Genomic DNA, 23071 nt, shown 5'->3' on the forward strand with positions numbered 1-23071 from the left:
TTATCAGTGAATATTTTCTTCAGCCTATGAATTCAGTACATTAACTTTTGATTATTTCCAAATCATTCTAAAGCAGTTGAGATCCTCAGCAGTGTAAAATCAGTGAGGGAGCTGAATCAAAGTCACAAGATTTAAGATTTCATTAATGCTTGTTACTAAAACTTTCCTAATTATACACACCCTTTTGCAATTTACACTTCCAATTCTGGGCTTCCAGCAAACGATACCAAACTGGAATGTGTTGTATCTGAGTGTGTTTACCAGAGAAGATATTTGTTGCTTAAAAATAGAACATTGGATTTTATGCCCAGAGGAGCAGCACTTGGATTTCAAAACACTTATGTAATTACTCTTTATTTCATAAGCTCTCAGAATGATAAATGAAATCAGAACTGACTTAGAGATGCAAGGCCACTGATGACCAATGCGCTTAGCCAAGGTGTCTCTGTTTACTATGATGGATTTGAGCATTTTACAAAATAATAGATCACATACAGAAATGAAGTTAAAGTAACATTAAAGTCACAAAAGCAAGGATATTCAGAATGGAGACTTGTGCTTCATCTTAATTCACCCTGTTGTGCCTAGTTGTTACAAGACACAGATCAATGAAAGATGTTAGCTATTTTTATCCTATTACGCAGACATTGCAAGGTAAATTAATGGCAGCCTTAATTCTAAGTGACTTCATTTATTGTGAAGGAAAGAAAAAACCTCAGTATTTTGTTCTATCCTTCCATATGTTAACTATTGTTAGCTTATAGTAGACTCTACTATGCTAGTAGAAGTTCTCATAAGGTTAAAGAAAGATAATTTACTCTCTTGGATGTGTGCAATATGTGCAGGTGGTAATACCTTTATCATATACTACGTGCTCCAAAGCCGTGTCAGCTGCTTCTGAAACTTCAGTATTTCAAAATATAAGATTATTACCTCTCTTGAAATAGGTAATGTTATAGAAAAAGGGAGATGGAATGTGTGGTCCAGGTAGAGATGGCAGACAGGGCAGAAAAAAAGATTACTTTCATATCAACAGAAGTCATTGACGTGTTTGGGTTTTTAGACCAATTCAGTTACTTACAATTACATCCACTGCAGGAAGAGTAAAATAAGAGCTCACAGTGCAATACTCACCTGAATGTACTAGAGGGAGCTGAGTGAAGGAGTCAAGACAGAGGAGGAAAATAAAGGAGAAAGATGATAGTGTGAACTTTCGTCTGTGGAACTTTTCTTGAACGGAGAGTCTTATTTGATGCCGAGACCCATTTACAGCAGTCTAAATATAATGCCCGTGCATTGTTCATTCTCTGTGCCCAAACACATGCATTTGTATGCATATGCAAGTGTCTGCTGTGTACTTAACGTAGAACATCTGTGTGTGCCCAAGCAGATAAGTTTATTACAATGTGTCTTCAACAGATTTATCACTTTGTTCATTGTTCTAGCATTATCTAGAGGCAATCTTATATACCTTCTCATGAAATGGATGAATACACTCTGCTCTCCTGGCAAAGTTTAATATAAGACCTCTCTTTCTTGATTTCCAATTCAAATGAATCCTGTTAAAATTACTGAAAAATGTTACTTTTGAAGACTATCTTAAGAGTACAATACAGCATCAAAGTAGATTTCTAAGTAGCTTTCTTAACAGTATAGAGAGCAGGATGCACTGAGAACTGACTGAAACCTGTTCTTTAATTGGAATATTCATCTTATGGTTTTCATTACCCTTTTTCCTTTGCCTCCCATGGATGGTTGTTGCTAATGCTCCCCTCCCCTCCCCTCCTGGTGGGCCAGCCAACAGTTCCCTCTGGAGGCAGCATCATTATATCTGCCTGGTTCACTTAGTGGCAGATGGTGAAGAGCAGTAGAGCTGATACACTGCATTTCACAGAAACCAGGATCCTTCTGGTACCTCTGCAGCATACGCAGACTTGCCTGATTTGAGACTGTGAATTCTTCATATGCTTCCCAAACTAGGTTTCCTTGTTTGCTACTGTGTATGTCAATGTGAGAGCGATTTTTATGATCTGTTCTGTTGCTGGACAGTGAAGAAGCTACTTGTCTCCAGCTTTTAGCTGCTGGAGGATCTACTTCCCATTTTACTTTTTTTTTTCCAAAAATTAAAGGATGACAGCTCTGATGGTTTTCATTTTCACTGGTTGACAGGCTTTTCTTCCCCCTCCCCTTTTTTTAATTCCTGCTGTCTGCCAAAGGACAATCTGTTTGCTCTGAGACAGTTTAATGCATACTGACTACCAGAGGCAGAACTTCCATTGGCTCTGTTACAGGGGTAATTTACACTTTAACAAGGTATTGTGACAAGGTGGTAATTATATTTTTATCACGTCATTATGACATTACCACCTGGAAAGCCATAGCTGATTAATTAGTGGTATATATTAAATTTATAACCCTCGAACTCTAAAGTTATCATACCTAAGTGGTGTAATTATGTTGAACTGTGGTGTGGCAGTGAATTGAGGTGAAGATGCTGAGTATCCACCTATTGCAATAGGTTTAACAAGTGCCAGTAGAGGGCAGGGAGCTGCAGAGAAGGACATACTTTTTTAAAAAGAAATAAGGAAGAGAATGAAGTCGTTGAAATCTTGAAGCCAAATCTAGTCAGCTGGAGAGTTGCAAGCCTCCTTACATATATGTGTTTTTTAAAAAGATGTAATTTGAGAGCAGTCTGATATACAGTAGTTCCTGCTCTTCGTTTCACTTTAGCTAGCTCACGTGTGTTTTGTTTTTTTGCAATGTAGCAATTTCTTTGGAACTTTTGGAGGCTCAGACTGGCTATTCTGGAGACTACATCACCTCTCTGCAACTAATAAGAAGCACTGTTTTTGGCAGGATGAGCTTTTCTTAGTCTTGTCCATATGCCCATGTGTTTTATGTTGTTCCTCCCAGTTTAGTTCTTTTCTCTTGCCCTTAATATTAGGAGATAAAGAAAAGGAATGAGACCGAAATTAATGAATGAAAACGTCCACAACAAATAGCTTGATCAAATGTATTCCCATATCCCTCTGCAAAAATACTGCATTGCAGATTATTATTATTATAAACCAAATCTGTTTTTGTCCAAATTACTATGTTGTGTTATAGAGTCAGAGCTTCAGTTTTGATTTTTTTGTCACTGTTTGGTGTGCTTTTCTACGTCATATTTGTAAGCTGCTGATGTTTTATTCTCTCTTTCCGTTATAGAAAATGAAGTAGCTACTTTCCCTGTGTTGGTGAGTGATCAGAGTGAAATCGTGGATACCAATGGAGCTGGAGATGCATTTGTTGGAGGTATTTCTTTCTTCACTCTTATTTGGAGATTGTCCTATTATTCTCTGTATAAAATCTACCATTTTTTCATTCAACTATCCCATAGAATTAACTTCATTCTTTTAGAGCTTTTCTCTGCATTCTGAACTTATGGGATTCAATTAAGTTCTGATTTTCAAATGGAAAGTGCGTTCTATTACTTTAAAGATGATATGCAATTATGCTATACTCTGGTCGTTTTCATGAGATTAATTGTGTCTGTCAGACTGTTGCATAAACAAGCTGCATCAAGTACTATATAGTGTACAGAAATCCCTCCTGGCTTAAATGTTAACACATTGTTGTTCTTTAAAACAGGTTGTAGTGAATATTAAACAGTATGTTAATAAGTGAGCATAATGTCTTCTGATCATGTCGGTTTTGGTAGAACATCTGCTTCCAATACAATTATTTGGACATCAGAAAAGAACACAAAGGGTTAATTTGTTAAAACAAACCCAGAAAATATCTGGCATTGCTTAATATCCATTTGCAAACTTACTATTTTTTTTGGCATAAGCTCTAAGGAAAAAAAAATAGGATGTTATGTCTATGCCTGTTTTTAAAAACGATTCAATATAAGCCAAAAAACAATCTAATCCAAAAGTTCTGTCATTCATTGTAACCTTCATACATGTAGTTCTGTGATGCCCTATTGCATCCTGAAGGCTCTGATATCCAGGACACAGCAGCTTTAAGGAGCTCCATTAGTCACTAATTTACTGGAAACATTACCAAAGAGACTTTATAAACAGAAATGCAGCGCTCAGTCTTGTAGCCATGAAGGGGATAACAAGCAGCGTGTTAACCCAAATTAAAGCTTCAGAATTGAGTCCCACTTCAAGAAAGTATTCAAAATAAGCTTTATCTTAAGCATGTGAATAGTTCCATCCCTACTCAATACATCACTTCAACCTATGATAAATTTTCAGTATACACTTAAATCTGGCTGAAAATAGGAATGTTATTACTCTTTTGCCTTGGTGTTTTCATGAATCAAGAAGGGCAGGAAAAGAGGAAAACATGTTAGGTCATGTTATTCATACACCTTTTAATGTATACTTGTGATTTAGGAACAATTGAGATTGACAAATAAAGACTAAATTTGAACCAGTAAGTAACAGTGACTATCAACATAAATTAGATCTTCAAGTGCTTATCCTCATATACATGTGCTCTGTGTATCAGCTGTGCCAGCAAGCTGCTGTTCTTGTCATGAAAACGGAAAAGATCTTGCCTGTTTTGTTTTCAGATCCTAAAAATAAAATAATACTGGGTAGTACTCAGGTGGTCAATATGGTAGACACCAACCAAGCTTTGCCTCAGCAGGAAGCAGATTTTCATGACTGCCACATTTATCTCAGATTGTATTTATTCTCATTTCTTCAGATTTTAGGCATTATATGGAAATCGGGACTTTTATGGTTTTTTAATAGTCCTGCTTCTTTCCTGGCTTTGCTGCTGGAAGACTGTTATGACTGATCAGGCTTTAAGAACTGCCTGGTCTCTCATAACCTTTCCTTTTCCCTAGTGGGAAAAGTTCCCTAGTGGGACCCTAGTGGGTCCCTGCCTTAGCTGCTGTTTTTCTGTAGAAAGATAAAACGTTAACTTCAGTAATTTTTCAGAACATACTGGATGGACTGGCTGATAGAAGCCAAATCAGACCCCATTCCAAACTGCTCCCTTCCAAGGAGTTCAGGCATACCTGGCCAGGCTGGTCTTGGATCAGTTGTGAGATGGCTTTCTCCAAGTGTCTAACAGTGGATTTCAGAATTTTGGGGGAAAACAATGTGAAAAATGCTAAATTTGGGAAGAAAGGAAAGAGAATGGCTCTTCTGAAAGATCAACTCCCCTTTGTCTTCCTAAGCCTGTTGAGATAACCTGCGTGGAGACAGCAAGCTTCAGTGTATTTGAGGGGAATTAGAACAAAGATCCTGTATTACTATTTATGGACATGAATTATTTTCCTCACTTGCCCTACAAATAGCACTTAGGCATCATCGGATGCTTTTTGTATAGCATTCAAGTGCAATGCAGTGTAATGTAGCATGGCACTGTACAGTTCTCCCTCTTACCATAACAGGTAAGGAAAGGAGCACAGCTGTTTTTTCCTCTGTAAAGGAATTTGGCTCAGCAGTTGCAAGTCTCTGAATTCTCATTGCAGTTAGATCCTTACCTGAATATTGGTATGTGAGCTTAGGTTCTTCTTGCACCGTATTTCACTCTGCTATGACTCAGAAACCAACATGAGCTTTTGAATACTCACACTTCTTCCATTAGCTTCTGAGCTATCTTAGTTCTCCTCTGTCACCCCATAAAAAATAAATTGGTCACTTATTCTCCTCAGAGAACAGATTTTCCCGAGCTTAGTCCAGATGGGAGATTTGGGAGTCATAACAGTCTAGGTACACAGCTGATTCTAGTCTTACATACTGTGGTCTCCTTCTTCATGGAGTCATTTAATTTTCTTTCCCATATGTAGGAAATGGGATACTGAACTGGATAGGCTTTGATTTGGTCTGTGTTTCATTTGGGGGGAATGTCTGTATTTTATCTATATCACACTTTTCATGTGTTTTCAAAGTATGTATTTGCAACAGGAAAAGTTCTTTATTGTCTCCTTACCAGAAAACCCTACACAGTAATGTGGGTAGTAGTAGTTAACATATGTATCTTCTGTTGATGCTAGCATTGTGCCAGATGTCGTGTTTTAGTCCTGACAGAATTTTTATAATGGAAGGTTATATATTCTTTTCAGTGTTTTCCTAGTTTCTTTCTTTGATTGAGGTTTTTATCAAGCTATTACTACCCAGGCAACAGTACTTGAGTACCAGAGCTGTTGACTCATTTGAGGTTGGAGAGACCTTGCAGAGAGATCTTGACAAATTAGAGAGCTGGGCAATCGCCAACCATATGAAGCTCAACAAGAGCAAGTGCTGAATTCTGCACCTGCGATGGGGCAACCCTGGCTATAGCTACAGACCGGGGGATGAGAGGCTGGAGAGCAGTCCCACAGAAAGGGATCTGGGGCTTCTGGTCAACAGCAAGTTGAACATGAGTCACCAGCGTGCCCTGGCAGCCAGAAGGGCCAGATGTGTCCTGGGTGAATCAGGCACAGCATGGCTAGCCAGCTGAGAGAAGGGATTGTCCTGCTCTGCTCTGCACTAGTGCAGCCTCACCTCAAGCACTGTGTGCAGTTTTGGGCACTACATTATAAAAAGGACATAAAACTATTAGAGAGTGTCCAAAGGAGGGCTACGAATATGGTGAAGGGTCCAGAGGGCAAGACGTATGAGGAGCAGCTTTGGTCCCTTGGTTTGTTCAGCCCCGAGCAGAGCAGGCCGAGGGGAGGCCTCATGGCGGCCTGCAGCTCCCTCACGAGGGGAGCGGAGGGGCAGGCGCTGAGCTTTGCCCTCTGGGGACAGTGACAGGACCCGAGGGAACGGCATGGAGCTGGGACAGGGGAGGGTCAGGCTGGGGGTTAGGGAAAGGTTCTTCACTGAGAGGGTGGTTGGGCACTGGGACAGGCTTCCCAGGGCAGTGGTCATAGCACTGAGCCTGCCAGAGTTCAAGGAGCGTTTGGACATTGCTCTCAGAAACATGGCTTAATTTTTAGGTACTCCTGTGTGGAGCCAGGGGTAGGACTCAATGATCCTTGTGGGTCCCTTCCAACTCAGGCTATTCTTTGATTCTAGATATAATATTTTGATTTTAGTATCCTTGCAATAAAGTGTTTTGAAGTTCATCCCGTAACTTAAAAATGCACTCATTGTTATACTATACTCTCCTAGAAACATAGTCCTTCATTCAAACAGTAGAGAACAAGAGTGCCCTGGCAAAGCTTTCCCATACCGGGAAGCTTTTGAGATCGGTATATTAACATGACTGAGCAGTGGTTTTGTTGGCACACGGTGTCTTGGCTGAGAGGAAAATGTGGGATATAATGAGAACTAACCCCATCAAGCAGGTTTTATTTTACATGAGGAGGTCAGGTTTGTTAGGCTTTATCGTATTTTGAGAGGTCTTTCACTGAGGCACTCTTCCAGAAGTTTAACTCACAGTTTGTAAGGAAATTCCATCTCAACAATTATGCCAACTTGGCAGGTCACTCCTTATGTATTTCTCCATGTGAAAGTGGAAAATAAGAAATCTGGTGGTTTGTTCTGTTTTATTTTTTCTAGAACCTATCTAACTACTGACAGCCATTAAACTTAAAAGTCATGAAAAAGTTTAAAGATACAAAGTTTCTGGGCGCTTTTAACTCTGTGAGTTGATTCATGAGCTGAGCAGTTCCATACTTCAAACTTCTGGCCTCCAAGGAGAACTAGCTTACTCCAACAGCAAGCAACAAAAAATAAACTTCATTCTTCAGTTGAAATGTGATTTTATTAAGTTGGCACCAGGAATATCTCCGAATTTCTTACCTCTTACCACAGGCATCAAGTCACCTGCCATTCACGCTGGTGCAGTGCATGAATGAGATATCAGGTTTTAAAATGGCTGCAGGTAGCTTTATGCTAAAAATACTTCTCTAAACAACACTAATGGAGTTCTGCCTTTATTGCTTTTCAACAACACTACTACCTTCTAGAAGCTTAAACAATAATTACTTCGTAGCATCTCAGCACCTCCTATGGATTTCAGGGGTGCCACAGATTTTTCTGTTATAAATCCCTGAGATACTCATAAATTAAAGTTGCAAGTCCATCTCCGGGTTCTGAGGACATTGACAAATCACTTGAGCTTCGCTGACCTGGCTTATGACACAAGAGTTCTCTAATGGAATTACAGCCTTATTTTGTAGAGTTTGTGGAACATTCTGTTACTCATTAAATTACCATTTATTTATTGCTAGTCAGCCCCGTTTTGAACTTCTGCAATAATGTTAATCAGAGTATATTTAATGGCAGTAAACATACTGAAACACAGACAATTTTAACATCCTGTATTTTCCCTTATGCTATCCTGCTCTCTTGAACTATAGTAAGGTCTGCTTTCTGTTTGGACTCCTCTTTGTCATTGCCACCATAACCAATGAAAACAATAAGAATCTTTTCTGATAATAGCTGTCGTTGTGCCCTGCAAAATCTCTGCCTCTAAGTGGAATTGGATCAAGAATCCATAATAAATGAATAGCAGAAGTTGTAAAATCAATGCTTTTTTTCAGGTTCTGTCAATAGAAATATATTGACTTTGTAATCTACTATGATTTAGTTATATACTGTATGAAAAGTACTGAAGTATGGAGTGTAACCACAAATCATTTTCAAGTAGTGTAATGACACAGTGACAGAATGATCACAGTAAGCATATATTACTTATCACCATGCTATAAAGATATTATACCATTCTCAAGGAAAAAAAAATCCTTAGATATAAGGAGCTCTTCATTAAGCATTATACAGTGCCAAAGACAAGCTGATAGCGATTTGCCTCTGTTGGTACCAAAGCTGAGTCAACAGCTCAAACCACCTGTCAATTTAAAAATCCCATTGACAGTTTTCATATACAGAGGAATTTCATAAGGCTGTTATCTGTAGTTTGAAAGCCACACTGAGAAATTTTTTGGTGCACATGCTTACAGAAGAAGCAGTTCTCTCTCTTTCTCTTGTGAAACCTAGCGTAAATCTTATGAGGTGGCCAAATTCTGTCTCTGTTATCAGAGAGCTGCTCTGATAGAAGACAGGGACAGCAACAAAAGAGGACTTGTTTCCTTTCATAAGTGTTTTTGAGCAAGTGTGCCTCGTTGCATCCTCATCTTCTCTTTAGAGATTTGAGGGTTTAGTGGAGATATTTTCCTCCTTTTGTTTATGTTTCTATTGCCAAACTGACTAAACTAAGTCATTCCCTCAGCTTTAATATAGAGGTTAATCCTAAACAGTATTTTTTCTATCTTAATTTAAATGCCTCTACAAATTAGATAAAGACCTTGGACTCCTCAGAGCTTGCCTAAAGGACATCACATTGTTCAAATTTTAGTCTGGTTTTGTAAGCCAAATGCAAATGATTTTCTATAGAGTGACATCCAGCTTTGATTTCAGAGTTAAGTAATACGTGGTATATTTCTACATTATTGAAATGTTAAAATATTACCCTTAATGTGAAACATTCTTCAATGATATTATATAAATACATACATACATCTGTGAAAACACGGTACAAGAAATATGAAGATAGGCTTGCAGAGAATCCACAGTGCACAGAATAATTGCTCTTCATTATTCCTCTACTATCAAGTTTGATTCAAGAAACCTTGTTTAAAAAAAAAAAAAAAAAAGAGGTCTGGTTCTGTTTTCAAGGCACTTTAGTAAACTTTGAAGAACTTTAGTATAACTTTGAAACACCTTCACTGAATGCAGTGGATTTGAACAAGTATAACATCGATAAAAATGGAACAAATTAAATCTGCTCTTGTGTTTCTTCTGCTGTTGCTCTGCAGAATCTATCATTTATGGAAGGAATCCAAGAATCTTTAAATTAAAAAATCATCTAGATGGCCACAGGCTGGAGCAAGTGACCTCCTTAATTTGTATAAGGTTTTTGTATTTGTTTAAGATACCTTGGGAAGTTGTCATCATTTTTAATCACATTTGATAGAGAGAAATACAGTGGATAAAATATCACTGCTGTGAAGTACTGCCTTCTGATAACTCCAGAACCCTGAGAGGAAATTTTATTTGCCAGCTGGGAGTGAGGGGTACTTTTTTGTTGTTGTTTTTTTTTTAATAGCAATTAGATATATACATATATGTTATTTGTTATGGCTTATTTCTGCTGTAAAATTTATCTTCATGAGCAAAGAGAAGAGGGGATACTACTTTTTGTCTTTTCTTTGAAGTAAAGATAAACGTTTTAACAAAAATCAGCACACTTAGTCTTCATTTATACAACATGGGTGGCTAATTGCTTCTGAGCAATCCTGTTATTACCGAGATCATGGCTGATGAGATATGAAGCTTTGAAATAAAAATACCTTGTTAATGTCATCCGCATTTTGACTGACAGCCCATTTTGCCCGTCTTTAATACTTCTGTTTTATAAACAGCGTACATGAGTATAATAGCTGAGCTGCAGATAGGGCATCAATCTTGGCTTGCTAGAGGAGAACTTGTCAACATGTTCATGACTTACCGCCCATGTGTTCTGGTGGAATCCTTAATTCTCTCAGATAAATATCACATCTAAAGCTAGTCTATTAGATGGTCACGTTATCTCTGTAACTGATCTTCTACAAACTAGAAAATTACCAGATTATACTTTCCTGGCTGACTTTGCTCAGTCTCAGCTAGAGGCACACTGTTATTCTGATCAATATTGTAGCCAGTCACTAGTCATTTCAACATTGATACAGGCACAATTTAGATGTTTACCACAGTTTGAATTGCAACTACTTGAACAAAACCATAAAAACTGGTATCACTCAGAAAAACAGTGTATTCCAGTTTTCTGTTTAATTCCATACTTAATTTATTTGCCAATCCCATTCAAAATTATTTCTTTGGAAGTAATATACTCTTCTGTGTTGGTATTACATGTAAAACTTGTACAAATTTTGTCCCAGTGTAATGTACATTTTTTTTAATTGCTACCATTATGTAGGTTTCTAACTGTTCATTTTAATAAGTTTATTGCATATTTATTTTTATCAAAACATAGTAACCTAAATATGGTAATTCTCATTTTCACCTATACAATATAAGGACAATCCAGAAAAATACATAGAATTACTGTAAAGCAAAATATTAGTATATTTGCTGTCTTTTTTTTTTTTTTTTCAATCATATGTAGGAGAGAGCCCTTTGAAATGACCATGGAGTGGAATTAAAAAGCCTCAGAAGTTTCTAATTAGACTGAAGCAGGACCTGATCCTTCTAGCTGTCGTGTCTCTTCGCCTGTCAGTGACATCAGCAGTGCTAAGGGAACCAGAGTGTGCAGCAAGAGGATTAATATTTTGGGTCTTAAATGCCTAGTTTACCTCACCATAAAATCAGAGACATTCTGGATAGGCTTTGTGAGAAACAAGCATTGAATAGGCTGTGTACATTTTAAAAATAAGCCTACTGTGTTAAAAATAGATTTTCAAAACCAATTATAAAGTTCCAATTTTTGCTGTAATAGCTATGGGACAATTACAAATTGACTTAACGCCTCAAAGCAAATCATCACCATTTAAAATATTTTGTCATGCCTACTACCCCTATCCTCATAACATTTCATTTTATGTTAATGTGTCATGTGTTAGAAAATCATGTAATGATAAAGCAAATGTTCATGTGGAAGGTTAGAAATGACTTTAATGAGTTATTATTACCTTGCTCTCAGACTGTTGATAATATTTTTGTGTTATTTTAATGTATTCTGAGTAGAGACAGAGGCACTAGTCAGATTGGATCATCAAGAATATTCCCCTGGGAATCAGGGCAGGATGCAGTCCCCTAAGAAATGATGTGTCAGATTAAGCTGATGCTATATTCACAGGAAATACAACACACAATGAAATACAAAAATACACTGAAATATGTTATCTATTTCACGTCTAATATGAATTGGTTTGGTGCCACAGAGACTGACACTGATCATAAAGGCACTTCTCAGGATGTGGTATTGGTTAGTGTGTATGCTCACTCACTCGCAAGTTGCTCTATTATTTAATGAGATAGTAACTTCTCCCATAATTTCTTCACTTCCCCTGCACTGAAATGGGCTCATACTTGAGGTGGGAACATGGCAAGGTTGCAATAAAAAGGAAAGAAAATTAAAAAGCATGATCCCAATTGAAAGCAGCAGTAGTAGCAGTGCTTGTAGGTTTAACGCTGATCTCCTATACCTAAGTGACATTACTGTTATTGGTGATCAGCATCAATCCAGGACCATAACAGATATTTAAAGAGGCAATATATACTATATTAGTAATTATAATATACTATATAGTGATATTCTATAAACTAGGAGCAGTAGGAATACAATGCTGTGCGAGGCTATTTCGGCCCACAAAACTCAAGCTATTCATAGGCTGTCTAGCTACCACGTGATTCCTACTGCATTGGCTGTTGCTTTTTGATTCTCTTTGCATACGGCTGGCTCAACTGTGTAGAAGTATACCTGCAAATAAAACCTTACTGTTGTATGGTTGCTCTGCAAACACAACTTCAAATTTCCTAGCTTTTGTGTATGTGAATCTCAACTGTGAAGTTACATTCATGTAGCCATTTTTGTACTTATGACAGAAGCATTATGCTCTCAAACAGCGTTAAAAATTGAATAGTGGTTATTACATACTATTCCATTTTGTTATGCTTAGGATTTCATTACCTCTATATGAAATTAGTGAAATTCTCTTCCTCCTATCCCAAGCAGTAGGTGTAGGAATCTGCACCATTTAATGTCAATACTAAGAATCTGTTTTGAGGCTCAGAAATTGTCCTGAGATACTTAACAAAAAAAACAAGAACAAAAAAGTTTATTTCATTCTGCTGTCTCAAAAATGGCTATGGAGAATTTTAATTTTTGAAGAACACTTCTATGAAACTTTCTAGGAGAAGTTTCTAGGGGAAAAAAAAAGAGAGAGAGAGAGAGAAATATCAGCCAGGAAAGTAGGTGGGTTTTGTTGTTTTGTTTTGTTTCCAGATAGAGACAGATGTTTCCAATGAAAATACCTGTGTTAAGATTTGGCATACACAGTGTCTTGATCATTCCTTGTAAGCTTGGAGGGTTTTATATTATTTTGCTTTTGTTTTATCAAATCTTTTCCCCTGGTCCTGGCTGTTGGAGACAAGCCGAACACCACTAGATTCTGATCCAAAAAGGAATTTTCCCAAGGTTCATCCTGTGGACTTAAAAATGAAGACTAGGACCATCAGAAGTTACAATTTTGTTATACCAGTTTCTTCCATCATGTCTTTCTTGGAGCATATTGTAAATTGACATGATTCTGTTCCTGGACAATGAGATGCACTGGGGAGTTCTAATAGACTCACGTCTATGTAACACAGATTATAAGTAGAGTCCACAGAGGATGAGTAATGTGGAAAGTGTCACCGTATAAAACACTTAAACTTTTCTTCCAGTGTTGGGCTGTTCTTCCTTAAAGAATGGACAGCACTCAGTGAAGGCATAGGCCGAGAAGTTGAAGTCAAAAGGAAAACTCCCATCAGTCTCAGTGGGCTCCAAATTGGGACGTAAGTTTTCTCCATCCATTGCACAGCCTTCAGGACCAAAGTGCTGTAGAGCTACAGACACCATTTTTGCTTGCACAGAGACATCAAAGAAACAACAAATTTTCCTCAGAGAGAGTCTCCAGTGGGCCCAAGCATCTATACAGGCCCTGGGAAGTATGATTACGCCTTACTCTACGAGCTGCAATGAGCTGGCCCAAAAGGTCCAGACAGTGGTAATCATATAAGCAATGCAATAAAAATATTCAGCTTTGAGTAATTGACTCCTAATGGAATAACAGGGATATAGTGGAGTTTTATTTCATTTTTTTATTGTTACATTTTTGCAGGAATCTTTTGTTAACTTTTTCCACATGTAATGCTTTAAAGCATTAGGGGTTGAGCTCTTTTTTGCTTTGTGTATTCAACACCTCCTCTCTATTCCAGGAAATGGCTGCTAAAGTGATATGAAAACACTCCTTGCACTTACTCACAGTCTTCCAGTAAATGCAAAGTTGCATTATTTGCATGTGTCCATAAATGACTGTATAAGCTCAGACTGAGGCAGATGCAGGCATGCACCCATCTGAATGATCCTTACAGGAATTCAGTGCATTCAGGAGGTGTTTGTAAATATAAAGAAAACAAGAAGGATAGAGGCAGCAATAACAATACTAGCTGCTTTTCCTGAAAACATGCTTGTTTCAGTATTCATGTTGGTGACTAGAAAATAAGAAGTTTGTGTAAGAAGGTGGTACACAGACAGTAAAGTGCATCCCCCATTTAGCATGTGACCGTTTTATAAATAGAGTAGATACAGACTTCCGAAACATTTTATTTATGATCTCATGGTTTTGTCATTCTCTGGAAGTAAAAATATTGACATTTAAAAGGCTGTTTGTTCCAGCTTTCTGATCTCCTGCAGTTTATTTTTATAACAACCTTATTGATGAGCCTCTTACTCAGCTCTCTAGGTTTAACTGAGTTGAGTCGATTTGTTACCACAGCTTCAAGTAGCTGTTACAGAACAAGTGAGACATCCTAATAAAGCTGTAAACGTGTTTACTCAAACATGGTATTGATTTTACTTGAAGAGGGAGAAGCTAGTGCTTAGCATGGTGTCAGGGAGGATGAATTTAACTGCAGTTTTTCATTGTCATCTGTCCTGGTTGTGAAACACTAAGTGAAGCCACAAGAGGATAATTAGAATTGCCAGAAATTTAGCCCCTAAAATCAGTTAACCACTTGGGATTTTTGTAGTTTAATTAGTTTTTATTAAAACTTTCCTCCAGTGATGTAGTTAGGAAGGCTTTTCGAATGTTCTTTTCAGTGACAGTGAGATTTCAAGGTTGCCACTCGTTAGATATACATCTTAAATGACTGTGTTTCTGAAAGGGTTGGTAACCTTTCTTCTCTCACTTGTAATTAGCCTGGCACTACAGTTCGGTAGAAGCACAGAGCCATCTCATTTAAAAAGAGAGGAAAAGACACTTGTTTACTGTGTGCACTTGATTGTACCTATATACATTTGAAGTTAATAGCATAAATATGCATATGTAGAATAATTGTTACACTATATTGAGAGAGAAGGAACTTAGGCGTGTGAAGATTGAAAGAAGTATCATGTATTGGAAGATGCTTACATTTAATTTGTCTTATATACCATAAGTCTAATGTGTCAGACCACAGTGCCAAAATACATGAAAACTGAAGCCAAATCCCACCCTTAATCAAAAATGTTTCCATTTAGAATAGCCAACATTCAGTTTGATAGCAATGGGCAGGGCCTCTGGCTTACCACAGTTCTTGGCTGTAATATCCACCATCTGCCACAAAATCAAAAAAAAAAAAAAAAGAAAAAAAGAGAAACCTCAGCATGTTGATATACAGTCGTTCAGTGACTATATTGCCAAATCATCTGATGCCTGCATCTTTTACAAAATCTAGGCTGGCTGGCTGGCTCTTGGCACCACCATTGCTAACCACCTGATTACAGCTGACCAGACTCAGGATACCACAACATTAACCCACTCCAACAGCACTAAAAGACATAATAAAAAATAAAAAACACCTCACTTGTATCAGCTACAAGACTTTAAATTACCAGAGTAATGTTTCTTGAAAACTGTATCTTCGCACACTGCTGGCCTCAAAAGCTAGTGGGATCACTTAAAAATAGACCACTCAGGCAACTGTGATAAATGCTGTACACAAACAAGAGTGTAAAAAGGTGCTTGCGGCTGTCCGCTGTGGTGGAATAACACCAGCTTAAAAAGGCAGTTCACAGATTACTCTGCAGAAACTTTAAATACAAGAAAGGGGAGACAGCTCAGTTGTCTGTGAACCGTTTTGTGGCTGGGACAATTCTGCTGACAAATGGCCTGGCTAACACGGATTGTGTTAGGTGCTTCAGGGCTCACCTGGAAGAGAAGGATTATCTGGGAACATCACATAGCAAAAATGTTTTGAGGGGCTCTAACAACTTGTAATTGTTTATAATTAATGCATTTGATAGTTGCTTTTTTTCCTGATTTTCTCTCTTGCATTTAAAAAAAATATATTAATATTTCCTTGGGCGTTTTTTGAAGATTGGAAGTGTGAGAGAGACTGCAGAAAGACGAGTAGTGGGCGAGCTGGGTGTCAGAGGCTATAAATGGATTTCTAGCCAACATCAGTGATTATAAGTCATTAAAATTAATTGTCAAGTGTACAGTTTGAAATGAAATATTTGACTTCAATATAAGCTGTTTTTAAGTGTTGTTAAGCCATTACTGAGGCAGACCAGAACTGTTTCAAAATCACAGCTATTGGACTCCTACATTCCTCTCCAACTGCACTAGCGCTAGGCATTCATTCTAACTACCACTGATAATCTGGAAACAAAACTTTCAGAGAAATCACATTTCAGTGAAATTGCTTCCGAAATGTCTACTTTGCTGGCCACAAATAAATGAAATTGCTTCTCCATTAATGATTTTAAAGTGCTACTCAGCTCCTAAAAATAACGAAGTAAAGACAACGCCTTTTGTGTCAGTCAGAGGACTGTCTTGCTATGTCTTTTCAGAGTGGTATTGACATTAATGAAGAGACTTGAGCTGGTTTCAGTGAGGCCTTGATTTGGGTGTGGATTTTGAGGCTCAAGTACCACTTCTGGCACTTGGCTTAAGGAACCGTTAATTTGTTGGTGAGCACAAAAGGGAAGAAAACAACTTGACTTTTTTGTCCCCCATTCTGTTTGCGGGCCTAACAATTGTAAACATTGTCTTTGAGTATATGTAATACGGAAGAGGGAGATAAAAATTAACTCTCAATTATTTCAGGCATTCCTTTTAGAGCAGTGATTTCAGAGATGCTTTTCTCTACTGAGCAGAAAAGAAATAATTATGGGCCAAAAATAGCTATTGGTGTCTTATTCCCAGATGACAGAAGTGATTGTGTGAATACATTTTCTTTTGGGGTTTTATAGCATGGTAAGGTTTATAGCAGCTTTTGAAGCAAAGTTTCTTTGCTTTCTAAGAAGTCGCTGAGTACATGGGCTAGCTGGATACTGTTCCAAAGAAGTTCTTAGTAAGTATAGATAGAAGGTGGTTACTTGGCCACATGATTGTGGGAGACAAAAGGCATCCCAGTCTACTCTGAACACCTACTGAGATGGCCAACTGGGTATCCTGCAACTGCCATTTCTCTTATTCCATAAACAATAAACATTTTGGATGTCAGGGCAAGAGGCAGATGAGTAGGAAATTCCTAAGTTTCATTCTTTTCTTTGTGTTCTAGTGTGAAGAGTGCAGTATGTATTGCATGTGATACCATGCACAACCTCAGCAGTGTAGAAATGCTAGTGCAGAACAGCTGCAACTAGAAGATAGTGGGCAATAGTGCCTAAAAGTTGTTTCGGTAAAATATTTGAAATGAAGCTGTCTTGTATAGCCAAATACAGTACTACTTTTTGCACTCCATTCCAGTGATAGCCAGAAACTAGTTCAGGGCATGACATAGGTTAAAATAGTTGCTGATCTACTTTAGTATGTGTTGGGATAATCTAGTTCTGTGAGCCCAGACCCATGATACAAGATCAATCCTGCCCTTTCTGCCTGTGAAACTGTAAGAGTGTGGAGTAAGTCCATGGCAATGTTCACTTCTCTTTCTGCATGGCCAATCATAGCACCTTAAAAAGATTACAGCCTTTAGCTGCTTTGTGTCTTCCCTCCACCATCCTGCTTGCTGGTAGAGCTGTTTGAGTATTTACTTATGCCACTTCAGTTTAAATTAATCACATTAACAAAGACCTACTATTGACCAGTCCACTGTTAAAGCTAATCTGACTCATTTTGACAAGACAGTCAGGTTACACAAACAGCAAAGAAGGATGGTGAAAAACAGATGGGGCAGTAACTTCCTCATCTGGAACCAGAAGATCTGAATCCATGCCTCCTTGAGAGTGTGACTCAGGGGGTTTGCATCACAGTACCTTATACACTGGAGGAGGCAAGCTTTAAACTGCATTCTGACCATGTTGCTTTTTACTGCATTAACTAAAAAGAACATTCTGCAGCTGAAGCAGCCAACCCGATAGAGCTCTTTGTTTCTCTGCTCAAACAGCAGTGCTTTCTGGTGTTCCCTCGGGGTCTCCTTTGCCAACTGCCTAGTCTTAGAATGTGATGTAGTTCTGTGTTTGTGGTATGTGTGTTTGTATTGTCATTCAATGCGATATTGTGTCAGATACTGCTATTTCTATTTCATCTATGAAACACATACCTTTTAAGTGAAACTCAACAGACAAGAGAATGGTTTGAGGGCAAACTCTCCTCTACAGTTTCTACATATCTCATATATGACAGCTGCACTTAATGTCATTTCTTCACTGCTCTAATATCAGAGATCTCTCATTTCTATCTGCAATTAGAACAGGATTTTTTTCACCTGATTCTGCTTTCGCTTAGATCAGAATAAATAAGAAGTAGCTGCACTGAAGACAAAAAATATATACTAGCTTGAGACTACTGTGAGCTTGGGAGGTGGTGACAGTCTCAGTCTATTTGCTGTTGAAAAGTAATTCATGTTTTATGGTCCTTTGCTCCTTGCTATTTCCTCATCTTCATATATATTCGATGCCTTGATCATAAACATAGAGGACAGTTGTTCTTTCTTGTATAAACCGCTCTCTGAACTCATGCTCAGCACAAAACCTAGCTGAGTGTTTGCCTTTGGAGGTCTGCCCAGCGCATCTTCTATACTCACTGAGTCAGAAACGGACTGTCTTAACAGCCTCATTTTACATACGGTTACAACTTGCTCTGAAGTTTTAACCACCCAGAAGCACACTGACAAGCTCCTGCCTCCCAGGCAGTGTAAATGTAATGATTGACATTCTCTACGCATCCAAGAAAGTTTCCTCTAAGAATGCGTGTTAATTTAATAGAGAGCAGACCATTTTCATCTTGTTATTCAGAAATGGCCTGATTTCTGCCAGGCATGCTGTTTGAATTTCTCAACTGTTACCCAGCTATTACAGCTGGACCATCCTGCCACAGTTGTGTTGTCTGTCATCCCCTGACTGCCATCAGTGATAGCACTCACAGCACAATTTCTTCCTATTTCAGATTCTCATCTTTGTATACTGAAAACTCCTGTCTTCTCCACTTGTGTTTATGGACTTAACATTTGCTGGTGAAGCATTCATTTTTTCCCAGCTAATGTCAGTCAATATCTGTGAAATTCCAGCTTGTATGTAGTTCAGGTTTCTCTAGAAAAGTATTGATGTCAGAAACATACAAATTTAAAACACCTGTTTTCTATGCTCCCCTCCATTCCAATGAAAAGCATTTGATTTATAGATTTAGTAGTTTCAAGTAAAGCCCCAAACTCTTTTCCCATTCGGTGCAGTTTAAAGAAAATCAGTTATCAGCTTGGCTTTTTACCATCAGTCATGACTGAGAAGCCAAGAGAGAGCTTGGTAATCCGTGAAAACAGGGTCTGTTGCTCACCAGTATTATCCTTGGTTAATCTGTGACATTATTTTTCATGTACCTGGTTTTTGATCTTCAGTGAACCAATATTATTGCACAGAATAAGATATTTTTGCCATCTTCTAAAACTATACTCTGTTTCACGCTGAAGGAAATATTTTGAGAAAGAGCATGGATTGAGTGAGAGCATCATAACTTAACGTGGGATCTTTTTTCCACTAGTAACCAAGCTGAACAGCAAAAGCGTGATATGTCAGAAATTGGTACCAATGAGCTACATAGTTTCAAGGCTAGATTTGTACTGTGAAGGCCCAAGACCTGTCAGAGCATGACATGGAAACTTGAAATGGTGGATGAAAGCTTTAGAACACTTTAAAAAAAAACATATTTCAGCTTACTAGAATTCAGATTTTCTTGGGTAAGTCTCACTTTCCCTCTGCGATTGGATGGGGAAGGGAGATACATGTGAAAGACATTAAAAACAGGATAAAAGTGAATAAAGTATTACCTCTAGAATGACAGAGTGGAGTTTTAAATTATAAGAAACTAAGTTTACTTTTCACATCTTGAAAACCTCTTCTAAATTTAAAAAAACATATTTCACCTCTGCCATAAGTTCTGACATGCTTTCGATGACAAAAGTTTCAGCCAAGATAAAATGTTTCAGAGATAAGAGACTCAGTCCATAAAATTTCTGGTACCACTTGTACTTAACTTTTCCAAGTACCTATGAATAATCTCCTTTTTAGGAGTCCATTTGCTTATATTAATTTAAAGATGTACTCTGGTTTTCAAAACACTCAGCTTCCAGAAATTTCTGGTTTTCTAAACCATGAGTGCTAGAGGTTTTGTTAGTTAAAACAGTCAAGCAAGTGCCCTGACTGGGAGAGGTGCTTGGTTCTCTGTACGGTTTGCTGTTGGTCTGGGTATCTGAGCATGGGGATGGGTGCCCACTGTTTTGCAAGTCTTAGGTTAAATTTCCCGTAGTCAAGGACAACAGATGTCATCTAACTTTCCTTATCAGGTAAAAAGTTCTCACTTTATCTTCTCTATGAAAGTCTGTAACTGTGAATATTGGTAACATTCGTTTGCTATGTGCCTTCCCCTCTTTTGAGAAAAGCCTGCACAGTGACAGTTGTGTGGGGCTGTGGCTGTAGCCAGCAGGGACAGAAGGAGCTCTCTTCTGTAGGGAAAACTGCTGTGTTTTATTTAAATATATATTTGAGGCATTTGAGGTATTTGAGGAATCAGGATTCTCTCTGGAAAAGAGCAAGGATACTGGTAAATCCTTTTGAAGTCACTAGTAAACATCAGTCTTGGTAATCTTTGATTTACTTGTTGAGAGCAGCTCTGAGAAGGACCTGGGGCTGCTGGTTGACAAGAAGCTTGTCATGAGCCAGCAACGTGTGCTCACAGCCCAGAAAGCCAGCCACATCCTGGGCTGCATCAAAAGCAGCGTGGACAGCAGGACAAGGGAAGGGATTCTGCCCCTCTACTCTGCTCTCGTGAGGCCCCACCTAGAGGCCTGCATTTAGTCCTGGGGCCTCCAGCACAAGAAGAATACGGACATATTAGAACAAGTCCGGAGGAGGGCCACAAAGACGATCGGAGGGCTGGAGCACCCCTCCTATAAGACAGGCTGAGAGAGCTGGAGTTGTTTAGCCTGGAGAAGGCTCTGGGTAGACCTCATTGTGGTCTTCCAGTGCCTAAAGGGGCCTACAGGAAAGCTGGGAGGGACTCCTTGTCAGGGGGTGTGGTGGTAGGGCAAGGAGTAATGGTTTTAAACTAAAAAAGGGTAGATTTAGAATAGATGTTAGGAGGAAATTCTTTGCTATGAGGGTGGTGAGGCACAGGAACAGGTTGCCCAGAGAAGCTGTGGATGCCCCATCCCTGGAAGTGTTCAAGACCAGGTTGGATGGGGCTTTGGGCAGCCTGGTCTAGTGGGAGGTGTCCCTGCCCATGGCAGGGGGGTTGGAACCAGATGGTCTTTAAGGTCCATTCCAACCCAAACCATTCTGTGATTCTGCTTGAAGCTACCAACTGAAGACTTCAGGTAAAAATGACAGCAGCAGCACCCTAACTCAGCGAGTCACCTAAGCACTGTGACAAACTGATGCACTCAAAAGATAACCATTTTTCTTCCTTCTCTCTCTCTCTCCTGCTTTGTTCCTAGGCTTTCTCTCACAGCTTGTCTACGACCGGCCAGTGACCGAGTGCATCCGAGCTGGACATTACGCAGCCAGCGTAATTATCAAGCGCTCAGGTTGCACCTTCCCAGAGAAGCCAGACTTCCACTGATACTGGTGAATTGGAGGGATCAACAGTAACTCCCGTGTCACCGTGGGATCGCTGCCTAATTTTTCCTCCTTCCCTTCCCTCACCTTTCCAATTACCTGCATCAACGCTTCTGTACTTCTGTTCATTTTATTCTAAACAAAATATGTATTTCTATGGTGTGTTTCTTTCCGTACCACTACCATGTCTCACTAGTCTTAACTTTTGGAAACAGTGCTAAGTGAAGCTTTTTCTCCCATTCATCTGGAAAAAAATGTTCTCTTGACACAGATTAAAAGAAAGTCCCACGTAAATGACACTGCTGATTAACACCAGTAAAATACTTCTATTGAATTATCTAGTTTTATCTAGCTGTGACCAAATCCTACACAACATACTTGAAATCAACAAACCTGACTTTGTGTGTAACGTAATGTTGTAAACCAGGAATAGTTCTTTCTGTATAGTGGAGTCACAGTAGTGTTAAGACCAATTTTGACTATCCCAAGATTTTCCTTAACTGTTTGAGTGTAGAAGATCTGGCCATCACATCCAGCCCAGCTTCCATGAAAGTGAATAGCTATTTTGTCAGTAATTTAAGGAACGTGATCCAAAGCTGGTGCCGTGCATTCAGTGTTCTTACACTGATGCCAGTAACTTTGGGTCTGGCACTAACGTGAGAGCAGGTCCTGGTCACCATACCGTAACTTCATGTTGGGCTGTCAGGTGAGCTAGCAGCTAGGTATGTTCAGTGATTTCAGGACAGAGGCATGAGCTGCTGATGAACATAAACATAAAGCTAGATCCTATCTCCTCAATGTGAGCTTTCTGGAGGCTGTATTTAATTAAGGTACACATAGTGAAAATGAGGTACAGAAATATTTATGCAGGATATATTGACAGGATACGCCAAACAGAATCTCTGAAACGCACATTTTTAAACTTTTAATTTACTTTGGATAATTAAGCAATATGGTGGATTTTGTTTGTATTTACAGTATTCAAAGAGGTGATCTGATACTGCATTCATTACTTTGCTATGTAATTTGATACCGATAAATAAAAAATTGTCGTACAGTAATTATTGGTTTTGTATTGTTATGTATCCGGCATTCCTCCAAGTATCGTACTGAATCAGAAGCAGGAAAAGGGCTCTTAACCCACAGTACATGTTAGATCTCTGCATTTGATCCATGACTTTCCGTGTCCAGGTGGATGTTCAAGAGTGAGCTCAGCAGTAAGGAAGGAAGGAAGGAACATCAGTGTTGTGTTTATATACCACAGGGAAGATGAAAAATTAATGGCTAGGGTTCATCAAAGAACGGTAAGTCCGCACAGTCAGGCTTCACATTTTACTGTAAA

General features: G+C 38.7%; 1 protein-coding gene across 3 annotated transcripts in view; it reads left to right on the forward strand.

The window, feature by feature from the left end:
• The window catches only part of ADK (adenosine kinase), a 293147-nt gene extending 270357 nt beyond the window's left edge, over window positions 1-22790 (forward strand). For 2 of the 3 annotated variants that reach the window (XM_083845222.1, XM_083845221.1), the window contains exons 10-11: window positions 3208-3294; window positions 21609-22790. In XM_083845222.1, the coding sequence (XP_083701348.1) occupies window positions 3208-3294; window positions 21609-21733 (212 nt within the window). In that variant the 3' untranslated portion in view covers window positions 21734-22790. Of the gene's footprint in view, window positions 1-3207; window positions 3295-11100; window positions 14041-21608 lie in introns of those variants that run through there. The other variant, XM_083845223.1, reaches the window with a different exon arrangement.
• The last annotated feature ends 281 nt before the right edge of the window (window positions 22791-23071 follow it).

Source organism: Anser anser, assembly GCF_964211835.1.
Source record: "Anser anser genome assembly, chromosome: 7".
Lineage (NCBI taxonomy): Eukaryota > Metazoa > Chordata > Aves > Anseriformes > Anatidae > Anser > Anser anser.